Source organism: Penicillium solitum (genome assembly GCF_028829755.1).
Source record: "Penicillium solitum strain IBT 25940 chromosome Unknown utg000009l_segment0_segment0, whole genome shotgun sequence".
Lineage (NCBI taxonomy): Eukaryota > Fungi > Ascomycota > Eurotiomycetes > Eurotiales > Aspergillaceae > Penicillium > Penicillium solitum.
This window is the reverse complement of record NW_027072128.1, coordinates 3,310,030-3,335,117: the sequence shown is the minus strand read 5'-3', so window position 1 is coordinate 3,335,117 and position 25,088 is coordinate 3,310,030. Positions and strand designations below refer to the sequence as shown.

Genomic DNA, 25,088 nt, shown 5'->3' with positions numbered 1-25,088 from the left:
TAAAGACATGACAGGGCCTAAGTGGTCAACATTGCGTGTGCATTTGCGCGTTCCAAGGTTGTTACAGTTGATAGAATATCCATGGCTCACTTGCTTGCTCATATATCCAAGATTGAGGACAAGCAGTTGGGCTGTTGCCGAAAACTACATCTTCAACATGTTGACCGTCATGGCCACAGTCAATCCAACCCCTACGCAGAAGCCACAATGACTATAGTCAATCTATGCAATTGAAATTCAATTAAGCATCCTTATTTAAGTGCATCGAGATCATGCTATGCCTTGCCTACAAACGAAGGCCCACTCGATATTTATTTTCAGTTGTCCAAGTTGAGAGAGACAACAGACACAGGCATTTTTTTTTCCAAGAGTAAATGCGCGGCCAAGTTTGGGTTGAGCTCATGGCTTAGGAATGTGTATCGTCTTGCTGACCATCATGCATCCATGCAGAACGAACATCAGGACCACGGGGTGGAATTCGAAGATGGTACCTTCGGCGACAAGACCAAGAGGGATGTTCTCGTGTGTCCAGCTTTGAGAGACCCAGTAGGCCATAAGGGAAGCGATTGACAGAGTGGTCGGAATAGGTGTGCCTTCGAAGTACTTGGATTTGCCAGACTGGTCCTTGGGCAGCACGGCTACAGTCACGTTGAACCGAGCGAGGCGGGTCAGACCGCAGAGAACGAAGAATGTGAGGAAGACGTGGTCAAGCGAGGTCCGGATACCAAGAGCGAATGCGGCAGCGGCGGGAGCGAGACCGAAGGAGATCTAGTCGGAAAAGAGAGTTAGCAACAGTTCAGCTGTGCTTACTTGCCGGGATCATTTACCAAGTCCGCTAGCGAGTCAAGTTCTTGTCCCATGAGAGACGACTTCTTGCGCCACCTTGCGACCTTGCCATCCATAAAGTCGAAGAACAGACCGAAAGGCATGAATGCGAGGGCGGCCCAGATGGCACCGTATTCAGTTGGGTCTCCGAGGCAGTAGCGCATGGAGGAAAAGACCGACATGACTGCTCAACATATTAGTCGCGGATTGGAAAAACGGTTGGGAAATGTGAGCTTGCCTCCGCAGAAACCTAAGATGAAGAGTCAGCGAGTCAATTCAAGCAAACCCTTATGATGTAGCGTTCTCTTACCATTCATTTCAGTAATCAGATCAGCAAGATGCATGGCCCTATTGAGTGTTAGGCTGAGCCGAGGGCAAAGGAGCGCGGGAAGCACGAGACTGACTTCACCATGCTAAAATGACCATGATCCGAGGAAAGCAGCATTTTCTGCTTCTCTTGGCCTGGAAAATGTCAGCCATATTGCCAATGGACGCCCAGAGGGAGCTAAAACGCACCCCCATCACCTGAAGGTGGGACACTGCTGGAGGAATTGTTCGATGCCATGGCCGATGTCCGACGAGACATGCTCAAATGGATATCAGATTCGAAGAAAATTTATGGCAAAAGGATACTCTGTCTCAATAAGATGTCTAAAAGGCAAGATTGGGTAAGAAGAATAAAAATGCTGTCAATCCTGCTTGGGAGTGTTGACGGACGCACAGATTCGCTGAGCGGTCAACGTCATTCCAAACTGCAGGCAGGCAGAGGCGGTGCAGCTGCGCCACATCCACTAGCCACATCCCAACCAAATGTTCGAGCCGATTATTCCCGAATTTCTAAACGAGTTGCTATGGTTTAATATGCAATTGCAAGTTCTGGAAAATCCAATGAAAATAACAGAAACATTTTTGACTGGTGATATTCTACAGCCTGCAGCCAGTGAAGTTGCAATTGCGCAGGATGCACAAGAAGACGGAAAGATATTCCTGAAAAAGCTCCCAGATCCCCCAAAACGCCATAAAGAGACAGTACATTTGGATCGATCAATAGCCGCGACCGCGGAAGCCACCACCACCACGGGGGGCACCGCGACCACCTCCACGAGAGAAGCCACCGCTACCGCCGAAACCACCACCGCGACCACCACCGAAACCACCACCACCACGACCACCACCGAAGCCACCACGGCCACGGGGAGCACCGCCACGGGCACCGAATCCACCGCGACCACGGGGAGCACCGAATCCACCACGGCCACGGGGAGCACCACCGCCGGCGCGCTTGGGCTTAGCAGCTCCTGGGGGAGGCTTGGGCTTGGGGAGGAACCTAAGAGGCCAGTTAGTCACAGCATATAAAAATGAGTAGAACAGTGAATCATACTTCTCGAGAGGGAGCAGCTTATCTCCACCAATGTAGACCTTGTCACCAGCCTTGAAGGAAGTGGCGACAATACCATCTTGGGGCTTGACGGTGAAGTAGACCTGGTTAATGGGACCGAGAATTTCGTCGACCTTGCCGATTTGAGTCTATAAAACCAGTCAGGTCATGGACTTGTATATTATATTGATTTGGTGGAGTATTGGCGTACCTTGTTCTCCAAGTAGATAGGAGCGTTGAAGTAAGGAATCTTGGGGTTGACCGATTCGCAGACCATCTCACCCTCGCAAGAGTGCATCACGGAGCCCAACTCTATCGGAATATCAGCGACATGAATCAATTATAGTCAGGTTCAGAAAAATAATTACCCAGAACCTGGGCTGGGGGGCCGAATGACTGCTGGAAGCCTCCGCGACCTGCAATAAAAAAATTTCGTTAGCTCCTTTTAACTTCTCACATCGCATTCACATTGGAAAATTCTCACCACCACGGCCACCACCGAAACCTCCCCGGTTGGCACCAGAAGCGTTACCACGACCACGGAAAGACATTTTGTGGTGATAAGGGTGATTGACTTGACTAAAGCTGGAGAAGTTTTCGCTTGGTGGAAACTTGAAGCGGTAAAGTGTCGGCTAAGGGCAGTACCATCACGTGATCTTTGTTTCACCGCCCTCACGAAGAGTCATTTTCCCCTCCACGCGGAGTATACCACAATCAGAGTTTTTTGTTCACAGTCCAATTCCCTTGTGTCGTTGCTCCAAGGGTTGTCCAAATGGCATCCGAAACCCCCAAGGATCTGCCTGTGCGGCCTGCCGCTGAAGCGCAGGCTAACAACGCCTCTGAAGCTGCCTCTGCCCCTCCAAAAGATGCGAAAACGAAATCCAAGCAGGCCCCGAGCCCCGATACCCTCCCAGACTTCATGATCGAGCGAAACAAGCTCTTCGAGGAACTCTGGCAGCAACATCTCGAGGAGACCAAGACCCGTCCCCACCCAGAGATCAATGTTACCCTTGACATTGGTGATGGCAAAACCCCCTCCTCGGTCCCCGCCAAAGCCTTCGAGACCACCCCTGGATCTTTCCTGCGTGATGTGCCCAAGGATATAAGTGCCGATATTGTTATCTCCAAGGTTGATGGAGAGTTGTGGGATTTGAACCGGCCTCTGGAGAAGGACTGTAATGTGCTTCTTGTGCCTTTTAGCAACCCCGAGGCCCGTGAGGTATTCTGGCACTCCAGTGCGCACACGCTGGGTGAAGCGTGTGAATGCCATTACCAGGCACTGCTGAGCCATGGCCCACCTACTGCGCAGGGTTTCTTCTACGATATGGCCATGCCCGACGGGTATGTTATTCTTATCGCCTACTATTCACAATGGCGTTAATGCTAATATATGTGGGAAAACAGACAGGTTGTCAAGGAGACTGACTGGAAGGCACTTGACACCAAGGCTGCACGTATCTTCAAGGAGAAGCAAAGCTTCGACCGATTGGATATTTCCAAGGAGAACCTCAAGAAGATGTTCGCATACAGCAAATACAAGCTGCACTATATTGATAAGCTTGTCACGGGCGAGAGTAGCACCGTCTACCGTTGCGGTACCCTTGTCGATCTCTGCAGAGGCCCTCACATTCAGAACACCGGCAAAATCAAGACCTTCAAGATCATGCAGGTAAGTGTGGCTGCTCGACCCATTGACCGAGGGAGACACATACTAATCTTTACTCCCAGAACTCATCGGCCTACTTCCTTGGCGACCAGTCCAACGACTCTCTGCAGCGCATTCGTGGTGTTGCCTTCCCCGACAAGAAGCTGATGGCTGAGCACTTGAAGTTCTTGGAGGAAGCTGAGAAGCGGAACCACCTGAGAATCGGCAAGGAGCAAGAGCTGTTTTTCTTTGATGAGGTGTCCCCTGGCTGCCCATTCCTCCTCCCCAACGGAACCAAGATCTTGAACCAGATCCAGTCTCTTCTACGTACTGAATACCGCAAGCGAGGCTACCAGGAGGTCCAGACCCCCAACATGTACGACGTTAGTATTTGGAAGACTTCCGGACACTGGGCTCACTACAAGGATGATATGTTCAAGTTGGATGTCGAGAAGCGCGAGTGGGCTCTTAAGCCCATGAACTGCCCTGGACACTTCGCTCTCTTCGCCCACCGTGAACGTAGCTACCGTGAGCTTCCTATGCGTATTGCGGACTTCGGTGTTCTGCACCGCAATGAGGCTTCTGGTGCCCTTCAAGGCCTGACGAGAGTACGGAGGTTCCAACAGGATGATGGTCATATAATAGCTGCATCTTCTCAAATTATGTCCGAGGTCGAGGGTCTGTTCGATTTCTTGGATTCCATATATGGGCTATTTGGCTTCACTTTCAAGTTGAAGCTGTCCACCCGCCCCGAGAAGTATATGGGATCGTTGGAGACCTGGGACCACGCTGAGGAACAGCTCAAGAAGGCTTTAACCAAGTTTAAGGGTAATGATTGGATCATTAATGAGGGTGACGGTGCCTTCTACGGACCCAAGATCGACATCACCATTGAGGATGCTCTCAAGCGTGAATTCCAATGCGCGACCATCCAGCTGGACTACCAGGCTCCGCTGAACTTCAAGCTGGAGTATCAGACCAACGAAAACCTGGAGAAGAACTCCGGGGAGGATGCGAAGGGGCGCGAGCCCAATTCCAACGACCTGCCCCCCGGCCGTGCCCGCCCTGTTGTCATTCACCGTGCTATTATTGGGAGCTTCGAGCGATTCCTGGGTATCTTGATCGAGCACTTTGGTGGCAAGTGGCCGTTCTGGGTCAGTCCGCGCCAGATCCTAATTGTGCCGGTGATGCCGGCTCTGAACGACTACGCCGAGGAGCTGCAGCGTATCCTGCAGGGTGACAAGTTGAATGTGGACGTTGACGTCAGTGGCAACACCCTGCAGAAGAAGATCCGTACTGGCCAGCTGGCCCAGTACAACTTCATCTTTGTTGTGGGTGCCCAGGAGAAGGAGGCACGCACCGTCAACATTCGCAACCGTGATGATCCCGCGACTCAAAACAAGGGTGTCATGGTCCCTCTGGAGGAGGCGCGACTCAAGCTCCGGGCATTGCGCAAGGAGCGTCGGCTGGAGAACATTCTGTAGGGGATAAATTCGTTACCGATTTACGAAAAGTGAAATGAATTACATGCGGATATTCTACTGATTTTATCAAATAAATCCCATACATTGCTTATGCGGTAAGTGGCGTAATTGGGGTCTAAGCTAAGCCACAGAACGCTGTACTCTTAAAGCGAAAACAACTTGGGTATATAAACATCTTCCTGACATTAAAGACGTGAGGGTCTAGTCTAAGTTTAGCCTACTTACGAGGTACGGAGTAGTGATACTATTTAAAAAATTTGGGGGTTCTGCGCTTTTGGCCTTTATGATCAGTATGACAAGCCCTACTTTTTTTCTATATACAGTCTCTATATAAGAAATCTTTATCACAATCCAACAACTCCGTATAGCAGAGACTTTCTAGATTTGAGGTTATAGAATGAAAGAAAGCTTTAATATCTGTTTCCATTTCCTGTCCTATGTCTTAGGTCTGAGACAGCCATACTTCCCATTGCGTAGCCAGCATAGTTCTCTCCCTCATCATTAATATCATTATATTGACTACTAATCTCTGCTCTCGCATGTAGTGCTTTGGCATTATAGACCAAAGAAAACCCCCTTGGAATTGACCACAGCGATGCCATTATACAGACAAGGACAGGTGCCATTCTCCGACATCTTAAGTTTCTTTAACTATTCAACCACATCTTTAAGACAAGGTAGGTTCCACGTGATGAGTGGAACACAAACGATGAGCATGGTGTGTATCTGGGGGTTTCCCGAACGCCAGGAGCCTGCTTTTTTTGTTTCCTCGCACTCTGTCTTGTATCTTAGGCTCACTATCGTAGTTATAGTCTGTAAGGATCCATGTTCCAGCTTCATTCAACCCAGATAGCTTCTATATGACCTGATTCATTACACCTTTTGTTGATATGGGAATTTGGGCTACCATAGCCGTGTGTCTTGGAGTTGTTTGTTCATCACGTGTCTGTGCATCGCCTGTGGTGTATATGGTCTTTCTCGCTCCCCTCTCTCTGCGTTCCTATGTTGCTGGATAGCTCCATAATTTGCTCATTCATCTATTTTAAGCCTTATAGGAGGCATCTTATTGCATCATATTGTTTGCTTTGCTGAGGTCTCACATCTTTATCTTCCCAGACCACTTTCACCAACGTCTCAACTAGGCCTCATCCTACTGTTTGCTCTACTAAGGTCTTGACACCTTCATCTCCTCTAGTCACTTCCACTAACATCTCACTTAGGCCTCACCAACGTCTCAGTTAGGCCTTATCCTACAACTTGCTCTGCTAAGGTCTTGGACACCATCCTCTCCCTCAACTACTCTCACTGACATATCAATTAAGTTTCATAGGTATCATCCTACTGTTTGATCTGTTGAGATCTCGACACTTACATCTCCTTTACCCATTTTAATCACCGCATAGATAAAGAAAAAGCGCTTCTCATGCCCGCACGCAGACGAGCTTGGATGTTACAACACGTTTGCCTCGGCAAGGAATGCAAGAAACCACGACGAGAGGGCGCATGGCCAAGGATAGCATTTCCCATGCGCGCACGCAGAAGATAATGGATATGATGAGGAATTTTGCAGCAAAGACGGGGCCACAGTGCACGCACTGCGATTCCATGGTGATAAGGGACCTTCTAGCTTTCCGAAAGAGTCAAAAGGATTTCCTTGCCCAAGCGAAAAGGCTTTTAACTGTGAAACCACGTTCACCACGAGTCAAAATGCCGATAGACATGCCAATGAGGTGCACGAGGCATTCAAATACTCCTGTCCCTTGGCGGAAGAGACAGGCTGTACCTGGAAATTCACTGGTCCAGGCAACGAAAAACGTCACGGGAAGACCGTCCACGATGTCGAGGATAAGCACACCCAGAAATACGCTCCTTGTCCACGCGCGAAGGAAGAAGGCTGCGAAACAAAAAGTTCATTGACCGAGGCAATGCAAAAACGCATGCTATGATGGCACATGGCAAATTTGAGCCAGATGTGACCTTCATTCCGCGGCCTACACCAATGCGATCGCCGGCGGAGCGAAGAAATACGACATCATGGCCCAGGATATCGCGAGATATTCCCCTCAGAGACGTGCACGGGGAAATGATACCTGGGTGGGACAAGCTCCCAAAGGTGTCCTTTCTGGACGGCAAGTGGACATGTCCAGACCCAAGTTGTAGCATGACATACTTGACCTCCGGGAGGATACAAAATCACTACTTAGCAGTCCACATGAGGGCTCGTTGGCCCTGTGTGTACGCTGAGCAATCCAGCTGTGACAGAACGTTCTCGTCAATCTAGGATGCTAAGCAGCACGCAGAGGACCATTTTCCGAGGTCCAATATGCCAGTACCATCGGTGCCTTGCTAACATGCAGGGTAGAAGGCAGTCAAAACTTTGCACCGTAACCCATTATAACATGCATGTTCAACGAGGGCACTTCAAATATGGGGAATACAAACCTTTCAAGGTACGTGACAAGAAGAAAACAAATAGGCGTCATCTAATGGGAATAATAGGTCTCGAATCCGCTTTCCGACGGCATTATCGAAGCCGATGATGAGCCGCTGGCGAATCTTGAAGAAGCCAGAGATAGACCAGGAAAGTGAAGCCGAGGACAACGGGGTTGAGAACCTCGAGGACGAAGATGAAGACGGAAGAGATCTGGGGAGCGAATCTGAGGACAACGAAGTTGACAATTCCGAGGATGTTGAACCAACCACAGAATTGGCGGTTGCATGGCTGGGCAGTCTGCCAAAAGACCAAAAGATTCTCAGAGAAGGTAAGACATACAAGATATTGCTGCCTCATACCCCATTGCTAATTCCCGTACTTTAGCTACCCGGCCTGAAGGCCTGCTACATCTCGGCCTCAAATTCCCAGGGCCGGGGAGGATCGTTAATGGATTAGTGCTTGGTACGCAAGTGTGCCCGAATAGCGCAATAATCTCATTTGAGACGGGCATTTCTTTTTACAGAGAGCGTTCGATACAGCATGTTGGACTCAGAAGCCGATACACATCCTGCAATGCGCGATTCAAGTTCAACGAGTATTTGAGGCTTCATTTTCTAGAAGCAGATGCTGACCACAAAACATACCGCCATAAGAATTGCCTCGGCGCTCTGTGGGAGGGCTCAAAATATTGCAAAAAGCACTTCCTACCCTGGACACCAGACCTCGGCGAAAATGAGACTGCCATGAAGGAGCTTAGGAGTTTGTTTGTAAAAGCAGCTTCTGAGCAGTGGTACCCCGAGTCAAAGATAATGGCCGAGGTCATGACGAGGATGGAACCCGATAGCAAGGCTAATATACCGGCTTCCGAGGTGGTTAATATCGACCTGGAAACCACTTTTTCTTCCCGCGAGGTGCTCTAAATCGGCCTAGCTGATCTAGAAGGCGCGAAAGTACTGGATTGTCTCACTAAATATGGTGAGGGAATCATCGCGCCTCCCTTATCGCCCCTCTGCACTGCAAACTTGGTCGCAACGGGTACATAAAAAAAAAAAAAAAGGCCAGAGCCTATTTACACAAGATGGGACTCTTGGTGCAAAGGGGGTCGTTCGAAAGCTTCAGGAAGCCGGCATTTCCAATAACACGATGTTCTCCCCAGAAACGAGAATATGCCTGCTCCTGAAAGAGTTTCGGGCTAACATGAAGCGGGTGATTGGTACAACTTGCCACCGAGGACAAATATTTCCGCTGTCCCTTCCACTACTGTTTCTGCTGCTCTTCGGAGAGAACCACCCTCTCTCTCGGGGCACAACTATCATGCACTAATAGACGCCCAGCAGTTAGCGAAGCTCTACATGGACCTTTGTAAACCCCCTGGCAAGCGGGTTTACTGGGAGGAGTCGGGGGTCAAGATGCCGGGCCCGTGGAAGAGGCCACGATCCATAGAGGAGGATTTTACTTCCATGGATCCCAATAAAAAGGCAAAGGCACCTTGAGATAATTCCGGATTGAGATTGTGATGCCTATCAAGCCCTTTTCTTTTCGTGAGGTCTCTTGTAGGGCTGGATCCACTCTTGCTGTCGATGTCAGGGGGCGGGTTCTGGTGGCAGAATTGGCCCATTGCTCTCTCTTTTTTTTTGTATTTTACTCCTACCACCATACTACTTAATGTACGAAGTGAGCATGAAATGAATCCCTAGTGTGGATTCCAGTTCTCAGTTGGGACTCAACGTTGAACCTACGAGGCTGAAACGCGTTGTGGATACTCGTCTCATTTGAAACTTTCGACTAGCAATACTCCGTACCTCTGCAGCTATGCACAGGGGCAAGATTGACATATGACAGCTGCAATACCAAAATACATTCTTGACATGGCCCACTTGACTGAAACACCGAAAGACAGGTTTCAGCCATGCTCTTTATTCTCTTGGTGTAGCTTTCTTTCAAGGCTGTATGTAGATACTTGGATACTAGGTAACTACATATGTATGTAGGTACCTACATATTAACTAGGTAACTAGATACATACATACATAGTTACAAAGAAATCCCCTCTATTTCACCTTTCACCCTTTCACAATAAAATCAATCCTTGGGTATTCCAGGATTCCAAGTATTCCCCAGTAGATCTTTTTTTTTTTCTTGTTAAATTTAGAAAGTGTTTCTTTGAACCAATTTCATTCAAAACAACGCGCAGAGTGGACTAAACACTTTTTTTTACGTGGATCACCCGCGGGGACTGCGGGGCTGAATCCCATCACACTTCTCTCAACTCCATCACCCTTTTTTTTCCCCCTTCAACCTCTCTCTTTTTGCTTTTTAAGACCCTGGACCCTCGTTAATTCTATATTCCTCCGTCGCTTTGCCTTCCCTCCAACATTCTACGACTCGACGACGCGACAACTCGCCATGGCTGATTTACAAGGTCGCAAGGTCTTCAAGGTTTTCAACCAGGACTTTATCGTGAGCGAGCAATACAATGTGACAAAGGAGCTTGGTCAGGGAGCCTACGGCATCGTATGGTAGGTATTTCAGACAGCAGGCGTGGACACTGGAGGACACTGGAGAGACACATGTGCTGATACTCCTAAGCGCCGCGACCAACGTGCAGACCGGCGAGGGCGTCGCCGTCAAGAAGGTCACCAATGTCTTCAGCAAGAAGATCCTAGCCAAGCGGGCTTTGCGAGAGATCAAGCTGCTCCAGCATTTCCGTGGCCATCGCAATGTAGGCCGCAGCTCATCCTTATCAATACCTTGTACCCGCTAACTCAGCCCTCCAGATCACATGCCTGTATGATATGGATATTCCCCGACCGGACAACTTTAACGAAACATATCTCTATGAGGGTAGGCGCTGCTCTGCTGTTTTATATCGGATAGAGCTGGACTGATAATCCTGCAGAGTTGATGGAATGTGATCTGGCTGCTATCATCCGCTCCGGCCAGCCGTTGACCGATGCTCACTTCCAATCCTTCATCTACCAGATCCTCTGTGGTCTCAAGTACATCCACTCGGCCAACGTTCTGCACCGCGATCTCAAACCCGGTAACCTGCTGGTCAATGCCGACTGCGAGCTCAAGATTTGTGACTTCGGCCTGGCTCGTGGTTTCTCTATTGACCCGGAGGAGAACGCAGGCTACATGACCGAGTACGTCGCAACCAGATGGTACCGTGCCCCGGAGATCATGTTGAGCTTCCAAAGCTATACCAAAGCAAGTACGTAACGCTACATCGTAATTTGCCACCCAAGCAGAGTCCCCGCTAACCCCACATCTACAGTTGACGTCTGGTCCGTGGGCTGCATCCTTGCCGAGCTCCTCGGCGGCCGACCCTTCTTCAAGGGTCGCGACTACGTCGACCAGCTGAACCAGATCCTGCACTACCTGGGCACACCGAACGAGGAAACCCTGGCACGCATTGGTTCCCCTCGCGCCCAAGAATACGTGCGCAATCTGCCCTTCATGCCCAAGGTCGCCTTCAAGCAGCTGTTCCCTCAAGCCAACCCCGATGCGTTGGACCTGTTGGACCGCATGTTGGCATTCGATCCGTCGTCTCGTATCTCTGTCGAGGAGGCTCTCGAGCACCCCTACCTGCACATCTGGCACGATGCCTCCGACGAGCCAAACTGCCCCACGACCTTCGACTTCCACTTCGAGGTCGTCGACGAAGTCCCCGACATGCGCAAGATGATCCTTGACGAGGTCATCCGCTTCCGCGCTACCGTCCGCCAGCAATCGCAGGCTCACGCCGCCCAGCAGCAGCAGATCGCTCAGCAGACTAACATCCCCATTCCGGATAACCAACAGGGTCCTTGGAAGACCGAGGATCCCCGACCCCAGGAGGCTACCGCTGGCGGTGGCTACCACTCTAATGATTTGGAATCCTCGCTGCAGCGCGGCATGGACGTGCATCACCGTTGATACCTTTTGTTTTCTTTCTGCCGTTTTTCTCGACTTGTTGGTTGTTCGGCGTGTTGAATCCGATGTCTTCTATCGCGCCCTGCATGTTGATCTAATTTAGCCAAGAGATACCTTCAGAGAAACCAAAAAAAGACTGGGACGATTTACATGGGGTTTTCTTTTCATTTTTTTATCAACTACGCTATCTCGAACTCGACTTTCTCATCTCTATTTGTTCTGCGGTCTGCTCTTCCCCCAATTTCATAGCTTTTGGATTGTGTCTGCGTTTCCTATTTCCTTTTGGTATGACTTTCTGAATCCTGTCACAGTTCAAGGTGCTGTTGGTTGTGGCTTCTGGTTGGATATGATACTTCATTACCCTGTGCATTGCATCTCTTAAGTAGGTTCATCACTAGATATATAGATTGTCAATCAAGTTTCCCCCCTCATCAGGTGTCTATCAATAAAAATCCATATAAGCCCGACATAACTCAAATCCATTAGCTTTTATACCTACCACTCTCAATACCTATAAGGATTGACTGTACATTACTATAACTGTATGAGATGGTTGCTAGCTAATAACCCCTCTATTTCCAACTCTATCATAATAATCGAACTACCCCCCAAGCTTCAATTGCTAAGAACCAGATATACCGGGGGACCTGTAAACAAAGAAACCCGACCACGTGCCAAGCCACGTGCCTACCACTTGAAAGCACCTACCCAAATAGGAAGGTCCCTAGGGGGTAACTTTCTGCCAAAAAGTGAGGTTATATTGAACTGAACGAATCCATATATCTGTGACGATCTGGAGTGTGGAAGGTGTTTTATGCCAGTTGTTACCGCCCTTATCTATTGCTTGCATTGTTTGTTGTTGTGACAGGATCTCATAAAGGACCCTATCTCAACTGATCTTTTCTTTCTTTCTTTTTATTTTTTGTACTTACATATATGGGAAGGTGCATCTATGGGAAGGAACGTCGACCATATCATATTTTCCATTGTGGTTATACTCTGAACTTGAAATACCCACAAACATCAAGCGGGAATAACAAAAGTTATTTAGCCTTGAAAACCATTTGGAATTCTGCAATACCAGACGTGAAGTGATCCTTGGTCATGTTCATCAGCGAAGAACCATCCTCACCCGGAGCCATTTCAATACTCTCGAAGCGAGAAATAATATGACAAATCACGTTCCGCATTTCCATAAGCGCCAATGCTCGACCGATGCATCCGTAAGAACCTATTCAACAACAGGTCAGAGCTGTAAGATATATTTCGGTGGGAAATCAAGCATACCAAGACCAAAGGCAGCAAACGTATTCTTATGTTTAATCATTTGTGGCCGAGAATACCAACGCTCGGGGATGAACTCGAGCGGGGACTCGTAAACTTCCTCGGCTAAAAGAAAACAGAGATCAGTAACACAAACCCTGAAGGTATGGTCAGAATATCACTTACAACGTCCCATCACCCAAAGTGGTACCGTGACAGTCGTTTCTCCCGGGATATAGGTACCATCAACCACAATACCCTCCTTAGGTGTGAGTCGTGGGAAGCCAGACGGGATAGGAGGATGCAACCGAAGCACTTCGTGAATGATACCATTCAGGTGCTTGGCCTCGCCGACGTCTTTTGGATCCAGTGTAGCTCGGCCTGCGAGGAGGGGCTCAACCTCGGCGCGCAGTTTTGCAAGTTGCTCCGGGTGGCTAGCAAGATAGTACATGATGTGCGTCAAAGTCGATGCAGTGGTGTCACTGCCGCCCACGACAAACAGTCTGGTATCACCGCGGAGCCACTGGAAGTCAGAATCCGCCTTCGGGCTGTTGTTATAGTGGTCAACCAGGTATCTCAGCACGTCGGGTTTAGTAGGAGGTTCCTTGACACGACGCATGGCCTGCTCCGTAAAGAAGGTTGCGAATTGCTTGGGACCTTTAGCAGCGAATGGGAGTTTGTGCAGTAGAATGGTGAGCCAAGGAACAACCTGTAGTTGTGCGATGTGGGCCATCCCCTCTTCGAGTAGCTCTGGTACATGGCGGTTTCTTTCGTTTTCCAGCATTTCGAATCCCTTGCCGAAGCCGAGCTCGCCCATCACATCCCAGGCATAGTACTTGAACCACCGCGTTGCGTCGAACGGTTTTCCATTTAGCCCCGCAACTTGGCGACATAGCAAATTCGAGTACTCGGCGATACGTCCATCATATTCGATCAACGCCTTGGGTGAGAATGCACGAGCCCAGACCTTCCGACGGGTTTCGTGCACCTTTTTGTCGCGGACGGTGTGCAGGTTCTCCAACGGCCGTGAGACTTCATACCAGGCAGTCTTCCCGCACTGCGAGTCTGGTCCGTATAATAGCTGGACTGCCTCTGGGGCGTTTAAGCTTAAATTGGAAGGGCCTGAATGAGATCAGTTGAGCTCTAAGTAAGAAGGTGCAATGTGAACTTACCGGTTCGTACAATCGGACCATGTTCTTTGTGGAAATTGTAGAGAACGTGATAGTTATCCGAGTTCCCTAGCAAAGAGGAGTGGTATAAATTGGAGAATCGAGCCAGGAAAGGCCCTGGAACCCGACAAAGAGGATGGAAGAATCCTCGATAAAGACCCATAGAACCAAAAAGGCCTAGCACGTATGCAACGGTCACGATAGCCGCCTGGATGGCGGACGTTGTTAGATCATGACCATTCTTCCGGATAAGGAGACCGGTGATGATAATTTCAAGAGTAAGGTATGTCTTGACAATTTGATAGCAGCCTCTGTGATGCTCTCCATGAAGGAAATACCCAACATGTGATGTGATACCGGCAATGAGGGCAACCCCGAAGAGATTTGTATTGGAATTCAAATCCGCCAACTTGGTGGGCAAGGCTGGAATGACCAGATTTCCAAAGAACCCTGCTGTGTCGCTCAAATGTGGACTCTGCATTGTAGAATTTGGGTATATTTCATCTCTGAAATCGTAGGTATCCTATTGATATAATAGTCACAGAATGAAGGGCATGTATCCATACCAGCATGGCTCCGAATGGCTCAGGTATTGAGATCCTTCGGTAACAACACAATCTACTAGCCAGGGTCCGCTAACAAGCATTTCCCCGCAAAGATTATGCGCGAGCATCGGCTCCAATCTTCCGATGACGCCGGAACATCCAGTCTCGAATTGCGGGGAAAGGGCTGATCTCCAGAGTTGAAATGACCATAGTGTATGAATACGAGGTCAAGAATTGAGGAGTTCGCAAGCTAGCAGGTGGAGATAGCTGCTGCTGGCAAGTTGGGGGTATGGTCATGTTCTCTAGGAGAGGGTGCAAATCTTAATTTCGGCAAACAACATTAATGCCACCAACTTCTGTTACTTACTCTCTTGGGTCCAAATCCTATTTGACTATTGTTGGCTATAGCAGCCTAGGGCTCAGGCATGGGAGAGAGCAAAATGAGTTTATTATCTGAGTAGCTCATATAGCTACTGACAACCTCGTTAACAAGGCACCTGGGCAAACACATATATAAAGAACTATGTATGATGCCTTTGTGCATTCTATTGGAATCTCCTTGGCTCGACAGGCTACAAGCTTTCTAGCTTTGGAAAACCTTTAATGAAGTTTATACCTCAACGTCGTCCTTCTCAGGGGGTTTCTGACAAATGTTGTAGTGATAACTTTCGTTAACGCGGGTGGCTAACGCGATATGGACCTAGGCTTACATAAAAATGGTCGTAACATTGGGATATGGCAAGATCAAAATTAGATTCCTCGAAAGCCAAAGTAAATTCACTCAATCTCATCGTCACATTATATTATTTAGATCATACGGATGGGAGATAGATAGAAAGAAGTCTGCGAGTTGAGTTCTAACACTCACTATAGAGACAATAACAAGTAGACAAGAACACAAAGATAAGTACTGGAGAACCCAGTCACTTGGAAATGGTGCAGACACCGATTGCAACCAGAGGTATTACAAACTATTTACAGTTGCGACTTCCCCTTGTTTCGATAATGCTTGGGCCAAATACCCTGTTTTCCTGGGCTCAGAATACCATTAGGATCCAGGGTATCCTTAATACGTTCATTCAAGCGCATCAAGGCACCACCGCCATAATCGTACTGCTCGGCAACCAGATCCATATGTTCAATGTGTGCACGGTACTCGCCATAACCGGCTTGTCGGGCAGCGTGAACCAAATCAACGAACAAGGCGTTGGCGGTGTCCTTGTCCTTTTGCGAGTTGCGGTCAAAGTGAATCATGTTGATATGTGTCATATGCCGCAAATGCATGTGCAAACCGGCAACGAAATCATAACCGTGCTTTTGGCAGAGCTTCTGTGCTGTGTAGTAGAAATCAAGAGCTGCCTTTCCGTCTGAGGGTAGGACGGGAGAGAAGGAGATGTGTCCACTGCGATTGTAGTGTTAGCTTTATCTCTCTTTGTGCATTGGAGTCAATATTGGGGTCATTCTTACCCGTCAAGTCCACGGTATTCAATTGACTTGATAGGGCGCAGGCCAGGATTTCCGGTTTGCAGATCGTAAGGAACATCGAGGGCATTGAGATATTTCTGACCGGGTTTGGGATAGTGAGCAGCTGCTGTCAGCGAGTGGCCCTTGATAGGCTTAAATGCTTCTTGGATCTGCTTGAGATTATAATCCATCACCTCCTTAGGCCCGTATAGAGCGAATGTGGCGTCCCAGAATCCCAATCCGAGTTCCTTTTGGATCTCCTTAATTCGGTGGTATGGAATCGAAGTATCCTCATTCCAGAAGTCCTTGCGGAGACCGCGCTTATTGATCTCGCGAAGCACGTTGCCGATTACTGGGTGGTTTTGGATCTTTTCCCGCAGGAGTAACTCGCGGAGAGTGTCCACCATGGGTGCTAGATCACGCTCCTCTGGAACCGACAGAACGACTCGCGTGAATCCCTCGGGGGCAGGGCAAGCCCAGATTGACATTTTGGTGACAATACCGAAGTTAGACTGACTGAACATAGAGTCGTAGGTTGGACCATAGCCACCACGGAAGAGTGGCCCACAGACAGAATTATCCAGAGCACCCATGCCTGTTCGAACCAATGTACCGTCAGGTAGAACTACCTCGATACCGCAAATTTGGTTGGAGTGATCGCCGTGGGTAGTGTATCCCCAACCCTATCCAATGTCAGCTCCGAGTCTTTTCTTTTACTGCGATCCCAATCCCAAGACTAACCCGGTCGAGCGCATTTCCAACCACACTCCCCCAGCCCAAAGCGGGAGCCGAACACCAGATATGCTTCTTTTGTGCCTGGATCTCCTGGAAAAGCTCGAAAAAGCTCACACCCGGTTCCACAGTATAGTATGAAAACTTATCGTTGACGTCAAGGATCTTGTTCATGTTCTGGAGATCCACGATAATCGAGCCCTATAGTAAAATAAAAGGTCAGTTAATTGGACAGAAAAGAACAGTAGATAAGGAACCCAAAGTCACCTTGACGCGTGCTTGAGGACCACCATAACCAAGATTCTTGCCACGGGAAACCGTCCACAGAGGAATCTTGTATTCATTTGCGATCGCCACGATTTTTTGAATTTCTTCAACAGTCGTAGGTCGCACAGCACAGGCACTGCCGCGCTTTTCCCTTTCGTCGGCATTCATCGAAAACGGGTCCATGTATTCGATGTGCAATTCTTTGCCAACGACTACCTTTCCCGTACCCAAGACGTCCTTGAGCTTATTAAGAACAGTTGCCCAGGAGTGAATTGTCAGGCCCGGTGGCAGATACTCAATTGCGTGCGCAAGTTCGGCCTTGTCGTACCAGCGCTTCAGGATCACGGTGGCGGCCTCATTGTCGCCAGGGTTATGGCTAACAATAACGGGTTTGAAGGTGTATGAAGCCATTGTTTGCGATTTGAAGATACAAACTGGAAATAATCACAGGTGTCAGCTTTATCTATTTATTTGGAGCTTCCCATCTCCCCGCATCGACGGCTCTCTAATGCCGATGAACTGCCGATGTCGACCTTAGCTATTTTACTTTGTTTGGTCTGGATCGTGGCAGATCTGGGATCCTTATCCACTTATTTCTTGGTTGTCAAGGTGATAGTTCATAGAGCCGACTTCCCTGCAGATAGCGGCGAACGGGAGCTTTCTATCAATCGGAGTGCTATTGCCGGGCCCAAGCCACATTACTCGCTAGTCCTTGGCACGAGCGTGAATCTTCGCTTCTACAACTCCGAAACCCTGTGGTGGAGTCTGGGGTAATAAAGCAAAACCTGGGGAAATTGATCTGTCTCAAATCATAGCTGTCAAGGTGAAAGCTAATCACGATTGGCTGTGCGAAACAAATATATCACTATATAACTCACCCTGAGATCGCCGGAGATGCGCTATTAGTTTGAACCGTCCTGATCCTGTGAAAGATTACATCTTTTCTCTTCATTCAATTCTACCATGGAGCGGTCAACATCCCCGGACGATCGTCCACAGAGAGATGAGAGTAACAAATTCCCTATCCTAGCTCATAAGAGGTTCTTATTCGTCTCTGTATTTGTCGGATTTTCTATGCTCGAGGTGAGACCGCACACAAAGTACCCCTGATGAATCTTAAGAATGAAATATTGACAACTCTCCAGTATGGTTTCGATAATGGTGAAATAAACGGCTTCCAGGCCATGACCGGCTTTCTACAAGTATTTGGCTACAGAGATCCCACTGTGCACAGTGGTTGGAACATCGCAGTATGTTCTTGCTCATAAATCCACTCTCTCAATGGGACTAATGCAATAAAATAGGCTGGTCCCCAACAGATTATCTCCTCCTTCCTACTTCTCGGCTCCTTTATTTCATCCTTACTGTCTGGTGTATTCAGCCGCTATCTCGGACGTCGTCACTGCGTGATGCTCGGAATGGTTGTCTTGGTTGCAGGAGTCACAATACAAATTGTGACTACCAGCTTGGGCCTCCTTTACTTTGGCCGGTTGGTGACTGGTCTCGCCAACGGACTGATTATGAACTTTACGTTCATGTACGTTGCGGAAATGTCCCCTGCACACTTGCGAGGCGTTGCCTACGCTCTGGTGTCTGGTTGGGTGACATTGGGCAGCGGTATCGGAGCAGTGGGTATAATCTCCAAAGATTGATCCCCTTCACGCGTCGGTGCTGATTGTGAGATTGCCATCTAGGTCATTATCAATAAGACATCAACAATTATGAGCCGTCTCTCCTATCAGATCCCGCTATATACTCTATATTTCCTCCCTGTGGTCATGCTCGTGGGCCTATTCTTCCTTCCGGAATCACCAGTGAGTTCATAATGCCCTACACCGAACTATCAGATAGACTGACAAAGGTGTAACTAGCGCTGGCTGTTACTGCATGGAAAATCCGACGACGCACTCAAGTCTCTCACTTGGATCCGTGCAGACTCCTGCGATCGGTTCGAGGTGCTCAAGGAATTTGAGGAAATGAGGATCAACATTGAGCATGAATTGAGCAGCGATTCGAAGGCCGCCTTTTTCCAACAATTCAGCAAGCGCCATCTTCGCCGTACCCTCATCAGTATCTGTATTGGTTTCATGAATCCAGCAGTTGGTGGAATGTTCGTGGTGGCATTCGGGACCTATTTCATGCAAACGGTAAGTAAGACCTGCCACCAATGTGACATTCTCGCTGACTAGATTATAATTACCCAGGTTGGTGTTGAGGACCCTTTTATGTGGAGCGTCGTAGGCCAGTGGGTTGGATACTTCGGACAAGTCATCTCATACCCATTCATCGCCATACTTGGAAGAAGAACTATGCTTCTCATTGGAGTCGGCATCTGCTGCGTATCTTTGCTAATTCTCGGAATCCTATTCCAAGTTCCCGCGAGCCAGTCGGCTCGCGCCGGTGGTGTCATTTTCTTCAACACATTCTACCACTTCGGTTTCAACTTCGGCGTCGTCAGTCTGGTGTACATGGTATCGGGCGAGATTCCTGCGCAGAACCTTCGAGCATTTACAACTGGCATGTCGACTGGAATTGGCTTTGTTTTTGCATGGTTGACTGCATTTACAGCCCCTTACTTCATCAATCCAGCAGAGCTCAACTGGGGTGGTAATTATGGTAAGTGCTAGTTACATATAGCTTCCCCGTGCGAAAGAAAAAAATCTAACAGTATTCAAAGGATTTATCTGGTTTGCCTCCAGTGTGATCGCACTTCTTTTCATCTATTTCTTCGTCCCTGAAGTCCGGGGTAGGAGTCTTGAAGAGATCGAGGAGATGTTCGATAAAAATGTGCCAGCCCGAAAGTTCCAGAGCTACGTCTGCGAGAGTGTGGAACGGGTGAACAGGGAGGCGGCCAAGGACTTGGACCACGAGGAAGCGAAGGAAGGACAGATTGAGCACATCGAGGTAACTTCTCGCACTTGAACCTCATTCACAGGTCGTATCTTTTTATAGTATACAGCCATGGAATATGTTCCACATCTAGGAAATCAACTTTATGAGACCAAGTTTATAGAAACTGCATCCAATCTATAGCTCCTCAGCCCCAGATATTCCCCAAACAAAGGCATTTCATGCCCTTGTCTCAGAAATCGCGGTGAGGTCCATCGGATCACCTTCTCGACCTACCTTACGCTGTCGCCTCTTGACCCAATACTGCTAGTGTCACGACACTTCAAGTTACTACAGGTTAAATAAGCGGGGTTAGGGCAAAGGCTATATTGTGTCACTATGAGATATATACAGGATCGTAAAGTAAATCAAATTGTGACAAGAAGTATGCATTTCGATTTAGTAGGTTTAAGAAGCAATTCTTGGCCATCATAGAGATGTGGGTTATAGCCGGCAAAACCTGATATTAATCGCAACACAACTATAAACCAACAAGTGAGATGCGAGCAATACAAACCCCTATTATTAGGCTAGCTTGGCTCTGATATACCACCCCAGCTGACTATTCTGCTTCTCAAGAAGCGAAAGACCCTTTCCAACAAACGCAAATCTGTTGGGGGTGTGGTAAGTGAATTCAAAGTCCTGCAGACGCGGTTCCTTAAGACACTCCATAAAGTGATTAAGTGATCCTGGCCAAACGCCGATGATCTTCCCATCAGAAGTACCGCCCTTGTACCTGCGACGGGATTAGCAACTTTTGACGAGAACAAAACATACTGTACGGGGCCATACCAGCTGTTGCAAGATCCAGAGAAAGTCAGGTTCTGCATAACTGCGTCCTTGTGCTCAATGAAGTCGGCCGTCGCTTTGGCGCTCACTACCACAGACTTGATACCCTGGCATTGGATTTTCTTTGCGAAGCTCAGTGAGAAATCGAGTTGTGTTTCGATTGCGGGCATCAGGGAACCATTGGAGATGGGTGAGTTCGGGCCGACAACCACTATAGTCATTGTTAGATGTGCCTCTCATGTGTGATTGAATGTGACTTACTGAAGTAATTTGGCATATCGGGGACGGCGCATGTGAAGTAGGCGTCTGCGCCGGTCTTCGCCCATCTTTCCTGTAGATTGACTCCATTGCGGCCAATGAGAGGGAATGGCGGAACATATGTCGTGTCGTATCCAGTCGCTGCAACGATGATGTCGACAGAATGCGTGGTCCCATCGGCTGTGACGAAGCCGTCTTTGTTGATGGATTGGATGGGGCTCCTCACAACTTGAACGTTGTCTGCTTGGAGGGCTTCGAGATATCCTTCGCCCGGGGTGACACTAATTAAGCAAACATTAGCAATAGATAACATCCAGCATACCATGACAGTACTCACCGTCGACAGCCAATGTCAAAGTCGGGAATGAGTGACTCTCGAAGCTTGGGATCCATCGTAGCGAGCTTCTCCCTCATGCCACTTTCAACAGCTTTCCTCGCCATCTTCTGTTCCTCGGAGTGTTTGTAGAAGTTTGGGAACCGCGAGTTGAGGGCATGGTCGATCTCCCGACGGTACTGTAGTAGTTTATCTGGATTTTGACGGAATTCTTCCTGTTGTTCTTTCGTGTATTTTGTTCCCCGTCCATCCTTAGCAAGCTGTCCCAAGAATTGCGGTGCGATCCATGTCGGCGATCGAATAAACGATGTGAGTGATTTTACAACTAAGCATCCCGATATTAGCATGTTCTTTCACGCCAGCTGAAATTGACTTACGCGGCTGAATAGCAGGAATGACCTGGATTGCTGAAGAGCCAGCACCGACAACTGCCACGCGCTTCCCGGTCACATCCAAGTCTTGAGGCCAGCGAGCTGTGTGCACGAGCTTTCCACCGAAAGAGTGGAGGCCTGGAATATCAGGCCATTTCCAGTTACTGTTTTCATATGTTAGAAGAGACGTCCAAAGGGAGAAGGCACGGACTCAATCCTACTTCAAAGCTCCACCGCAGTTAATCAAGACCTCTGCAGAGTCAACAACAACCTCACCCGTCTTGAGATTCTTCACCTCCACCCTCCATTTGCCATCATCATCCCTCCACTTCGCTCCAACAACCTGGTGCTCGAACTTCGCATTCTCATACACGCCATATTCCCTCGCCTGTCCACGATAAAAGTCCCAGATTTCCTCGGCACCAGCATATCTATTAGGCACAGTCAGCAACAGAGGTCCCAGGCTCCAATGACCAGAGAAACTAGCGGCACTCACACTTGCGACCAGTTCGGATTGTTCACCCAGGGATAGCTGTATGAATGCGCGGGAATATCACATGAACAGCCTGGATACCTTGACTCCAACCAAGTACCACCGACATCAGAGTTCTTTTCATAGATCACAAAGTCGACGTTTTCCAGAGCTTTGATCTTATATGCAAATGCGATACCAGAGATGCCTGCACCGATGACGATGATCTTGATTGGTTTGGCTTCGCCGATGTATCTGTCGGCGACGACATACTCACTTGAAGGAGCTATGGATCCCATGGTGATGTTTATGGTATGAAAGTGAATTGATAATTTGAACAGCTTGATTACGTTGAGGGATACTCCGACCGATATATATTTATGGGAGTTAATTTGCGATGTTTAAGAGTATAATCGTAGTCAACGCATCCCGTGTCTCATGGAATGGTATCACCGGTGTTGATAATGTAGCTCCTTCGAGCTCATCGTCATAACGCCGAGGGATTTCCGGATAGACGGCATCGTCGGGGGTTTCACACCGGTGTCTAGACGAAACAATAGATGTTTCTATGTTAGTGGTATCCCCGCATATTGCAATGAGGCTAAAGAACTTACGCGAGCTAGGGTATGCACGTTTTTTGCGGGGAAGCGCAGTCGGAATGTTGCATCCGACGCGTTGTCGATCCCAATATATCGTATTCTCCATCCGATAGGAAAATCATGCGACGTCTCAAAGGCTATCTAGATCAGTAGAAATAGCAAAAGCAAATTCCACTTGAATGAAATCAAATTCATCTTTCCTAGAAAACCTACAATGGCACATATCTTCGAGCTAGCAGATTCACTCTCATCCAAACCCAATTACGCGGATGGAGTCAAAACCAGCAAGCAAAACAAATTCCCCTTAACAGATACCTTCACCGGATTCAATTCCGCCTCTCGCCTGGAAGCCGATGTCGAAAATCTCGAAGTCACCGGCGTAATTCCCAAAGACATCGACGGGACCTTCTTTCGCGTGCAGCCAGATCACCGCTTCCCACCCGTCTACGATTCAGATATTCACTTCAATGGCGACGGGAACGTGACCGCAATCCGTATTCAAAATGGCGGAGCGAGCTTCAAGCAAAGATATGTCCATACGGATCGGTACGAGCATGAATCGAAGCACGGAAAGGCTTTGTTCGGCAAGTATCGTAACCCGTATACGGATAACGAGGCGGTGCGCGGTGTCATTCGAACGGCGGCTAATACCAATATCTTCTTCTGGAGGGGTATGTTGCTGGCGACGAAGGAGGATGGACCTCCTTATGCGATGGATCCGGAGACGCTGGAGACGATTGGACGATATGATTTCGAGGGACAGGTTTTGAGTCCAACATTTACGGCGCATCCTAAATGGGATCCCAGTACTGGTGAGATGGTTTGTTATGGATATGAGGTATGTTTGTTCAATCATCTGATGTGTTGTCCTGGTTGTTGACTTCTCGATATTATAGGCAGGCGGAAATGGTAACGATGGATCACGCGATATTGTCGTATATACGATCAATGCCGATGGAGTCAAGACGGAAGAATGCTGGTACGAGGCTCCGTTTTGCGGCATCATCCATGACTGTGGTGTCAGTAAGAACTGGGTGGTTCTCCCGATGACTCCGCTGAAGTGTAACAAGGCGAGTTTGGCAAAAGGCGAGAATCACTGGGCATGGGATGCGAAGGAGGATCAATGGTATGGACTCGTGCCCCGGCTAGGAGGAAAGCCGGAGGATATTCGTTGGTTCCGATCGAAGAATGGTGGGTGATTCATCGAACTCGTTTATCTGCTTTGTACTGATTTGGAAACAGCATTCCAAGGCCACACCGTCAGTTGTTACGAGACAGACGATGGAAAGGTAGTCTTCGACCTGACGATTGCCGATGGAAATGTGTTCTTCTTCTTTCCCCCGGCAGACACACCTTCCGGAACAGTCAACCAGCGCAACAAACTCCAGAATATGACGACTCGCTGGGTTTTCGATCCAAAGGCCCCATCTCACTCGTGGGTTGAACCAGAACAGGAAGTTGAGACGCTTTCTGGAGAATTTTCTCGCATTGACGAACGTTTCTTGACAATTAAATACAACCATTACTGGCAAGCGAATATCGACAGCTCGAGGCCCTATGATGCAGAACGCTGCGGCTCCCCGGCTGGGGGGCTGTTCAACACCATCGGTCATTTCACCTGGGATGGGTCTGTTAGGGATACCTTCTGGGCTGGGCCACGGGCGACATTCCAGGAGCCGGCGTTTATCCCACGGGCTGGTAGCACGCGGGAGGGAGATGGGTATATCGTGGCGCTGTTGAATCATTTGGATGTATTGCGGAATGATGTTTGCATATTTGATGCGCAGAATATTTCGCAGGGACCGGTTGCTGTGCTTCACTTGCCTTTCAAGTTGCGTCTGGGATTGCATGGGAACTTTGTTGAAACTCGTGAGATTGAGGAGTGGAAGAAGAGGAGATCAGCGGTCCTGGGACCAGTGAAGCCCGCCAGCGCACCTTTGCCGTGGCAAGAGAGGGAGGCTGCGCCCAATGTTATTAAATATAGGCTTTGAGAAAGATACTTAGAGACAGTTTAGTTAAATCTAGTCGATATTGATGTGTTTGACCATTTACGAACACGACATTCCAACCTGAATCCTAGAAAAACAACCATATCTTCGTCTTTAATAACAACATGCTTATGAGTCACCAATCTATTGAAATATATATTGAATCAGAATAAGTGCTCCATGCCAACTGCAAATGCAGCATCGGGAAACGTGTTTATCAACTGGGAGAAGGAATCGAGACCTTGTGGCTGAAACAAATCCCATTGG

At 48.5% G+C, this 25,088-nt stretch overlaps 13 protein-coding genes across 13 annotated transcripts; 6 read left to right on the top strand and 7 right to left on the bottom strand.

Annotated features, from left to right (window-relative positions):
- Positions 1–128: 128 nt before the first annotated feature.
- Positions 129–1,536, bottom strand: N7455_012361 (CDP-diacylglycerol-serine O-phosphatidyltransferase). Its single transcript, XM_065606872.1, has 6 exons — positions 1,342–1,536; positions 1,230–1,287; positions 1,136–1,173; positions 1,064–1,075; positions 828–1,009; positions 129–768 (listed from the first exon to the last, which is right to left on the bottom strand). The coding sequence occupies exons 1-6, from the start codon at positions 1,409–1,411 to the stop codon at positions 400–402; spliced, it is 729 nt and encodes a 242-aa protein (XP_065460038.1). The 5' UTR covers positions 1,412–1,536; the 3' UTR covers positions 129–399.
- Positions 1,537–1,869: 333 nt separating this feature from the next.
- N7455_012360 (H/ACA ribonucleoprotein complex subunit GAR1/NAF1) lies at positions 1,870–2,754 on the bottom strand (the record flags this gene model as incomplete). Its single annotated transcript, XM_040952825.1, has 5 exons — positions 1,870–2,152; positions 2,207–2,352; positions 2,415–2,515; positions 2,572–2,619; positions 2,688–2,754. 5 exons carry the CDS (start codon positions 2,752–2,754, stop codon positions 1,870–1,872), a joined length of 645 nt encoding a protein of 214 aa, XP_040816720.1.
- A 185-nt stretch (positions 2,755–2,939) lies between these two features.
- Positions 2,940–5,332, top strand: N7455_012359 (threonine--tRNA ligase THS1; the record flags this gene model as incomplete). Its single annotated transcript, XM_040952581.2, has 3 exons — positions 2,940–3,544; positions 3,608–3,872; positions 3,932–5,332. Coding segments are annotated over 3 exons (2,271 nt in total), but the record flags the coding sequence as incomplete, so codon positions are not given.
- A 1,421-nt stretch (positions 5,333–6,753) lies between these two features.
- On the bottom strand, positions 6,754–6,939 carry N7455_012358 (uncharacterized protein; the record flags this gene model as incomplete). Its single annotated transcript, XM_065606871.1, has 1 exon — positions 6,754–6,939. One exon carries the CDS (start codon positions 6,937–6,939, stop codon positions 6,754–6,756), a length of 186 nt encoding a protein of 61 aa, XP_065460037.1.
- An 820-nt stretch (positions 6,940–7,759) lies between these two features.
- Positions 7,760–8,686, top strand: N7455_012357 (uncharacterized protein; the record flags this gene model as incomplete). The annotated part of the gene is made up of 3 exons (XM_040952816.2): positions 7,760–7,782; positions 7,832–8,094; positions 8,151–8,686. 3 exons carry the CDS (start codon positions 7,760–7,762, stop codon positions 8,684–8,686), a joined length of 822 nt encoding a protein of 273 aa, XP_040816999.2.
- Positions 8,687–8,738: 52 nt separating this feature from the next.
- N7455_012356 (uncharacterized protein) lies at positions 8,739–9,089 on the top strand (the record flags this gene model as incomplete). Its single annotated transcript, XM_065606870.1, has 2 exons — positions 8,739–8,801; positions 8,829–9,089. 2 exons carry the CDS (start codon positions 8,739–8,741, stop codon positions 9,087–9,089), a joined length of 324 nt encoding a protein of 107 aa, XP_065460036.1.
- Positions 9,090–10,172: 1,083 nt separating this feature from the next.
- mpkA (mitogen-activated serine/threonine-protein kinase SLT2) lies at positions 10,173–11,684 on the top strand (the record flags this gene model as incomplete). The annotated part of the gene is made up of 5 exons (XM_040952826.2): positions 10,173–10,285; positions 10,356–10,488; positions 10,544–10,610; positions 10,666–10,980; positions 11,044–11,684. The coding sequence occupies 5 exons, from the start codon at positions 10,173–10,175 to the stop codon at positions 11,682–11,684; spliced, it is 1,269 nt and encodes a 422-aa protein (XP_040816814.1).
- Positions 11,685–12,724: 1,040 nt separating this feature from the next.
- On the bottom strand, positions 12,725–14,594 carry N7455_012354 (cytochrome P450; the record flags this gene model as incomplete). Its single annotated transcript, XM_040952765.2, has 4 exons — positions 12,725–12,912; positions 12,969–13,070; positions 13,131–14,066; positions 14,117–14,594. 4 exons carry the CDS (start codon positions 14,592–14,594, stop codon positions 12,725–12,727), a joined length of 1,704 nt encoding a protein of 567 aa, XP_040816792.2.
- Positions 14,595–14,772: 178 nt separating this feature from the next.
- N7455_012353 (uncharacterized protein) lies at positions 14,773–14,955 on the bottom strand (the record flags this gene model as incomplete). Its single annotated transcript, XM_065606869.1, has 1 exon — positions 14,773–14,955. The coding sequence occupies one exon, from the start codon at positions 14,953–14,955 to the stop codon at positions 14,773–14,775; it is 183 nt and encodes a 60-aa protein (XP_065460035.1).
- Positions 14,956–15,633: 678 nt separating this feature from the next.
- N7455_012352 (FAD-binding oxidoreductase) lies at positions 15,634–17,532 on the bottom strand (the record flags this gene model as incomplete). The annotated part of the gene is made up of 4 exons (XM_040952534.2): positions 15,634–16,060; positions 16,126–16,805; positions 16,864–17,055; positions 17,122–17,532. 4 exons carry the CDS (start codon positions 17,530–17,532, stop codon positions 15,634–15,636), a joined length of 1,710 nt encoding a protein of 569 aa, XP_040816892.1.
- Positions 17,533–18,084: 552 nt separating this feature from the next.
- On the top strand, positions 18,085–20,043 carry N7455_012351 (uncharacterized protein; the record flags this gene model as incomplete). The annotated part of the gene is made up of 7 exons (XM_040952660.2): positions 18,085–18,204; positions 18,267–18,371; positions 18,426–18,749; positions 18,816–18,935; positions 18,993–19,268; positions 19,326–19,737; positions 19,799–20,043. 7 exons carry the CDS (start codon positions 18,085–18,087, stop codon positions 20,041–20,043), a joined length of 1,602 nt encoding a protein of 533 aa, XP_040816750.2.
- Positions 20,044–20,535: 492 nt separating this feature from the next.
- On the bottom strand, positions 20,536–22,533 carry N7455_012350 (flavin-containing monooxygenase; the record flags this gene model as incomplete). The annotated part of the gene is made up of 7 exons (XM_040952716.2): positions 20,536–20,746; positions 20,803–21,010; positions 21,061–21,338; positions 21,395–21,716; positions 21,769–21,926; positions 21,984–22,193; positions 22,259–22,533. The coding sequence occupies 7 exons, from the start codon at positions 22,531–22,533 to the stop codon at positions 20,536–20,538; spliced, it is 1,662 nt and encodes a 553-aa protein (XP_040816758.2).
- A 514-nt stretch (positions 22,534–23,047) lies between these two features.
- Positions 23,048–24,824, top strand: N7455_012349 (carotenoid oxygenase family protein; the record flags this gene model as incomplete). Its single annotated transcript, XM_040952877.2, has 3 exons — positions 23,048–23,671; positions 23,730–24,024; positions 24,076–24,824. 3 exons carry the CDS (start codon positions 23,048–23,050, stop codon positions 24,822–24,824), a joined length of 1,668 nt encoding a protein of 555 aa, XP_040817027.2.
- Between the last annotated feature and the right edge of the window lie 264 nt (positions 24,825–25,088).

Bases quoted from the DNA above. Each gene is read 5' to 3' on its own strand.
- N7455_012361 (XM_065606872.1), bottom strand. From the start codon at position 1,411: ATGTCTCGTCGGACATCGGCCATGGCATCGAACAATTCCTCCAGCAGT. The intron at 1,174-1,229 runs GTCAGTCTCGTG...AACACTCAATAG, and splicing joins GGTCATTTTAGCATGGTGAA to GGCCATGCATCTTGCTGATC. The intron at 769-827 runs GTAAATGATCCC...TTTTCCGACTAG, and splicing joins TTGACTCGCTAGCGGACTTG to ATCTCCTTCGGTCTCGCTCC.